Genomic DNA, 6,482 nt, shown 5'->3' with positions numbered 1-6,482 from the left:
AACCCAGAACCTTCTTGCTGCAAGGCAACAGCTCTACCAACTGCGCCACTGTGCAGCCCCAAGAAATAAATATATCAAATCTAATTAAAAACATAAATRAGTGATAAGTTCTTTACTGATAAGTAAAGAACTTATCACTTSGATAAGAACTTTTAACTTGTCGATAAAAAAAAAAAAAACATGTTCAGTTTGTCGTTTCAGTTGCTAAAGTTATCTAAAAGCTGCTTATCTGAAGGCTAATTCTAACTTTACAAAACCTTACTTCAAAAAGTGAAAGATAACCCTTGACGTAAAATAAACAGGTCAAATAAAACTCAGCTACTTAAAAGGGAACTGCCTTTCCTCAGACATGTTGAGACATCCATGAGGTTGAAGGCTGATTGGTGTACATCATGTTTGATCCTTTGTTATGGAGCAGGCTGGATTTGGAAATGTGTCCCTTCTGGAATTCTCAGAGTAAGCATCTTCAATTAGTTTACAAAAACAAATTATGAGATTAGACTCTTACCTGATTTGACTGGCTTTGACCGTGAAAGGTTCGCTGTTTTCATCCTTGACAATCCTCACTCTGTAATTAAACGCTGATGGACTCAAGGGCTTCTTTCCACTAAAACACAAAATAAACAGTTTATGAGAAGGGGAGATTTATTGTGTCAACACAACCTGCGTTGTTCCAATGCCGTTCTATATTATTTAATCTTTTATGTCCTAAATTTAAAATCTTCATCTGGATAATTTTGTTTATTTCAATTGTACACAGTTCTTTAAATGTTCTGTCAGTAAATATATGTTTCCATTGATCCATTTTAAAAGAGTGCTGAACCAGAAGACCTGAGGTTGATACAACAGCAGATCTTTAATGTTTTCTGGTAATAAGCCATTCAGTGATTATAAACCAACAGTATTTTAAAATCTATTCTCTGAGCTACAGGGAGCCAGTGTGGTGACTTTAGAACTGGTGCGATGAGCTCYATCTTYYTGGTTTTAGAGAGAACGTGAGCAGCAGCGTTCTGGATCAGCAGCAGCTGTYTGATTGATTTGTTAAGCAGACCTGTAAAGACACTGTTGCAGTAATCAGTACAACCCATGGATGAGTTTCTCTAGATCTCGCTGAGACATTAGTCTACCTTCTGCAGATGATAGAAGGCCGACTTTGTAAATGTCTTTATGTGGCCCTGAAGTTTCAGATCAGAATTCATCATTACTTCCATGTTTCGGGCCTGATCGCTGGTTTTCAGTTGTAATAAATGAAGMTRTGCACYGACTCCAGATCGTTCCTCTTTAGGTGCAAAGATAACTTTAGTTATGTTTATGTTCAGCTGGAGAAAGTTTTGGCACATCCACACATTTATCTGTTCTAAGCATCTATCTAATTTCACTYCTTTTATGTTTTSTCCTAGTGTTTCTCTGGTCTGGTGTTYTGTTTGGCTGYGAGTCCTTTCTGGAGGAGGCCATCGTGTGACATAATGATGACATCACCTAATCATTCTCCCTCTCCTGCTATTMATTTTTTACTAACACAGAAGGTTAGTAAAAAGTTTCTTTTGTGTCTCTGCTCTGTCTCCTCAGACCTCCAGTCGGTCGTGGTAGATGGCTGCTTATACTGACCCAGGTTCTGGTTAATTGGAGGTTTCTTCCTGTTAAATAGGAGTTTATCCTCTCCACTGTCACTACATGCATGCTGAGTAGGAGGGATTGCAGTAAAATCAACAACTCCATGCCAGCGGTTGTCTACYGTTGCCCCCTGCTGGTCCAGGAGGAGTGAATACTGCGAGTCAATGACTGGATGCAATCTGCTGGGTTTACTTAGAAACTTTTAAAACTAATTAGAATAATGAACTAAATTTCTTACACTGTTTGATAACTAGTATCAATAGGAATGTATGTATAATGAATTGCTTATAAAATGCCTCGAGATGACATTTKTTGTTRATTGTCGTCATATAAATAAACTGAATTGAACTAATTGGCATAAGTACATAAATGTGGGATTTTCTTTACATCTTAGAAACAGGAAATCTCCACAGCTCTACTACGCAACAGAAATAACATCAGAAGAGCGACACAGGAAGCACATCATACACAAAGCTCTTAGTGCACTGGAAACAAGGCCAACCTCCTGCTTTAACTGGATGGAGCCTGAATCTGCTGTTGGCTACATGGTTCTACTGCAGATCTGGATCAAATCCGCTAACCCTGTTCTGCCTGTCCATAACTCAAATAATCCCAGCTCAATTTTTTTGCATACAAACAGTTTGAGGAATTGTGTTCCAGAGTATTTTGTGATCTACTAACCCGTTGAGATGTGCTGTGGAGCTCTGGAAGGCGTCACTCTCCTCGTCGCTGTCACTAATCACAATGGTGTCGCTGTCTGCTGCCTTGCTTTGCCGGTTAGTGAGTGGCGCTCCGTTAGCACAAGCGTAAAGTGACAACACCTGCACGATCTCGCACACACGCCTGAAATACACACAGCATTTACACTTGGGAAAGCTGAGAATAGTCCAATAGGACTCACCTCAGACTCTTGAAATGTTACTAAAAGTCAACAAGTCAGGCATAAACTGAACACTGAAACATTTCATATGTAAGGTGATGGGACATAGCTATGAAGCATGAAGACTGATAACAGCTTGACAAGAATTATCACTATTAAAACTCGTCAATAATTAGCTTCTCCTACAGGTCAGCAGGCAGCTGTGAGCTAATGCTATGTGAACAGGACTAACAGGAAGAGTGTTCAGAACCGCAACCCAAACCAAAAGTAGAGAAGAACATTGCCTCTAATGATCAAAAGCTTTCAATTACCAATGTACACAAAACTTTTTTGAAATTCCACTAATATAATAAAAAAAAGAAATCACAATTGCAGCGTTTCCATTAAATAAGAAATTAAAGTCACACGTGAATAAGATTGTTCATGGGTCAAGTCATTAAAAAAAACATGCAGTGCTGTCATCCTAATACCACTTCCTGTCATCATCTTTGTAATTTTCACCAGTAGTAACATCTGGATGTTGATCACATGATGCGAAAAAAAGAGTTTCCATTCAAGTTTTGTGAAATGCATCAATTCTGAGAGCTGAAGGCTGCTWGTTCTCCRCTGGTTTCTATATGGCTGATAAATCCCAAAACTCATCAAGAAATATGAGTTTTTATTTATTTTTTAACTGGCACGTTTCCATTAAGCAAATTCATTTTCATAATACCAGTTTGCACAGTTTTATGGTAAATGGAAACGTAGTTATAGATGTCCTTGATGGTGACTCACGGAGCCTGAAGATGAACATTAAAACTAGGTTACTGGTGCATACCTAGTTCCGTTGCGTCCGCTCACATCCACTATCTCTCCTGGGAAGAACCGATCCTTGACGAAGCCGTAGACGTCCTCGCAGAGCTCCGACAGCCTGCAGTGGCGGCTCAGAGCAGCCAGGTGGAGCATTGGCACCACCAGGGCCTGAGGGAAGCTCTCCAGGCTCTGCTTCGCCCGCCGCTCGCTCTCCACAGCCTCCAGGTAGGTGAGGCCGGCTCGGCCCGTCAGAGCACAGCTCCACACCAAACTGTTGCAAAGGATGGTCCTCTCAAAGAACTCACTGTGGGAGGGAGGGACATAAAAACAGCTGATTCACATCTTCACAGAACTTCATGCAGCATGTTGCAATTTTTAGATACAAACAGCACACAGGCTAATGGGAATTCTGATTCAAACAAAGAAATGTTCAGAACCTTGGTGAGCCRATAATTAAGTCAAACCTAAATTGTTAATAATAACCCTTGTCCATCTTGATCTTTTCTCTTTTATATCAGCTAAGATGTAATAGTTGGAAAAAAAATCAACTCCTGTCCTTGGCATAATTTTTTTTCTCCATTGACACCAAGAACATGTATGTAAATATTGGTTCTTTGGAACAGTTGAAGCCCGCATATCAATTTGGATGCTGAATGGCTTAAAAAATAAAAATAAAACTGTCAAAGAATCAAATTTGAGCATTTCTGTAGGTAATTTTTATACTTATTCCAAGAAACAATCAAAAACTAGAGCTTGCAGAAATAAACCATTGGCCCACTTGTTAGGCTGCCTTTTATTTTAGTCTCCATGTATATTTTTGTCACTCGATATTTACGGAAGTTGTCTATTACATAGATTTAACATGTAAATTTTACAATGCACATTTTCAAAGATGAATATGACTAGTAATTGTGTAATACGTCATGTTTTTTTTGTGGTTTCTTTTTTAGGGAATTGTATGAAACACTGGTTCTCAAATGTTTTAGAAWCTATGGCACTTCAGTCAATAATTGACTTTCCCAACCACCATTTTTTGGGGCATTTTAGACAGCATTACCCCACTAGTTTCAGTTTCTTATGGTACCATGTAAGAGCAAAACAAAAATAAAAAAAATGTATATCCCYGGCATGTTTACTTAATGATGCAAACTGATTATGCACTGAGTTTTAATTCAGAAGTTGAAGCTTTTAAGATTGTAACTGGAGAAATTAACAGAAAGGTCCCTGAGAATCAAACCTGTCAGCAGGAAAGTTGTAGGTTTCTCACAAGTCTTTTTACCCGACATCCAATATGGCTGCCTTTTGACAGTAACAGTTAAAAACTGTTTATTTGCACTTTTAACTAAGTTTATCCTCATTAAATAGTTTCCACAAACTGTAACATATAGCCTAATCGAATAAAAATGAGCRACAATGTCTGAAAGAACAAAATGTAGTAGACGATGTGATTATGTTTACTGATGGTGGTTAGCCTGATCACTGAGCACAATTATTAGGAAATCCTACTAGTTCCCGAATTTCATGACTAAATTAGGTTTTATATCATTCCTACATACAATGTCTGACTTCAGAAGTTAACGGGTCACCACATGAGTCAAATATTTCATATTTATAGGTTTTTGTTTGTATAATAACCCTCCTAGATTATGTGAATGAGTGGACTGTGTATATGGGCTAAACTCTCCAAGCTAAGCTCTGGTAGCTACCAAGCTAACAGTCACTTTAGCTAGCCAACCGTACACCTGTCCCGCTCCTACTGACCTTTTACTACCCGCTTTAACCTGTTTCCTACTGTCCTTGGGGCTCTCGCATCTTGGTAAAAAAATAACCTATATATACTATTTTACTATAMAGTTAGCTTTTATGTTTTGTGTGGAAGTTTTTCTCATTGATAGAACATCCCAAACTTACTTTAAGCGTTTTTTTTKTKKTTTTTTTTTAAGAGTGGAGGCTGCTACTTACTCATAGGTCCTGAAGATTTCATGAGTAATTTTACAGAGAAACACTTCTTCGTCCGGTCGAAGATCAGCCGGAGGTTTCTGTCGGGTAAAGGGCTTTCTGTGGAGTAGCGGCATCTCTTCGCTCCGCTTCCACTCTGAAAGAAAGAGGAGCGAAACCGGGTCACTCGTCTTTACCGAATAAAACACGAAAACTCAAGTGAAACGCCTCAGCTAAAAGCCCAGCGCTGAAGCAGAGCCCCGGTTAGAATGTGGCAGGAGCTCGACAGAACAGCAGGAGTGAAGAGGAGGTGGTGAGCGGGTCTTTTGTTACACGCGCCGATAATCCAGCCCGCATGGAAGTGCTCCTCTTCATTATCTCCCAGCCGACACGCTAAACTCAGAGCCAATTCAGCACAAAGCTCACAACTTCATTCCTCCGACACTCGGTACGCTAAAACAGACAGAGAAACCGATAAAAACGGCCGGTCTTTACCAAGTTGTGAAACGATGAAGCGATAACAGGCGGTCCGAAATGAGGAGGAAGAACTCCGGGCTAAGCCGTCTCACTGGCGGCTTGTTGACGAAGTTTTAAGCCTCTTCACGGTCAGCTGGGAATTTTCAGTACTTCGCCTACGTTTGTTTCTTGAGCGTAAGAAAAGGAAAATGTCGGTGAATCCGCAACAACAGGGTCCATTTATTAAGAATAAAGTGTTCGGAAGATCTTTTAAATATATTAAAACACCTTTGTCAAAAAATTTACACACTCAAAAAATATTTGCACACTTTTATTGACAGGCGGGTTCAAATTCAATCATCTTTGACAAAGTAACAGAGCTGGAAGGGAAAAAAAATAAAGAAACTGAGTCCCGCCGAAGACAGTAATGATCGACAGCGCCTAYTCAAATTTAAATGAAGCCATAAGCAGAATGGAATTTTGGGGCACACTTCTATTTAACCCATCACCCACCACTGACGTTTATTTCTCCATGGTTGACTATTTTTCCATTTTGCATTTAAAGCTATTTGTTTTGCAGTTTTCCTGTAAGCATTCTTTAAATGACAGTAGARCATAATKTTTTKGTCACATTGCATTATTTATCAAACRAATAGTACTTCAGKTAAAGATTTTAAATAGTAATAATATGAAACAATTCTCAAAGTAACTACAAAGTTGAGCTTAAACAGGATGAAATAAGACAGGAAAGTCTCTAATTTCCTTCTTTTTAAGCAATTTTATAGGAAATTCAGATATTTTT

The 6,482-nt window shown here is 39.0% G+C and overlaps 1 protein-coding gene across 1 annotated transcript in view; it reads right to left on the bottom strand.

The window, feature by feature from the left end:
• baz1a (bromodomain adjacent to zinc finger domain, 1A) overlaps positions 1-5,831 on the bottom strand; it is a 31,219-nt gene extending 25,388 nt beyond the window's left edge. Inside the window, exons 1-5 of the mRNA XM_017302394.1 lie at positions 5,720-5,831; positions 5,249-5,381; positions 3,312-3,590; positions 2,296-2,457; positions 509-607 (exon numbers count right to left, since the gene is read on the bottom strand). Coding sequence (XP_017157883.1) covers positions 509-607; positions 2,296-2,457; positions 3,312-3,590; positions 5,249-5,361 — 653 coding nt within the window. The 5' untranslated portion in view covers positions 5,362-5,381; positions 5,720-5,831. The remainder of the gene's footprint in view (positions 1-508; positions 608-2,295; positions 2,458-3,311; positions 3,591-5,248; positions 5,382-5,719) is intronic.
• Between the last annotated feature and the right edge of the window lie 651 nt (positions 5,832-6,482).

The sequence above is a fragment of the Poecilia reticulata genome, linkage group LG22 (genome assembly GCF_000633615.1).
Source record: "Poecilia reticulata strain Guanapo linkage group LG22, Guppy_female_1.0+MT, whole genome shotgun sequence".
Classification (NCBI taxonomy): Eukaryota; Metazoa; Chordata; class Actinopteri; order Cyprinodontiformes; family Poeciliidae; genus Poecilia; species Poecilia reticulata.
Note: the sequence above shows the minus strand (reverse complement) of the source record. Positions and strands in the feature narration are given on the sequence as shown.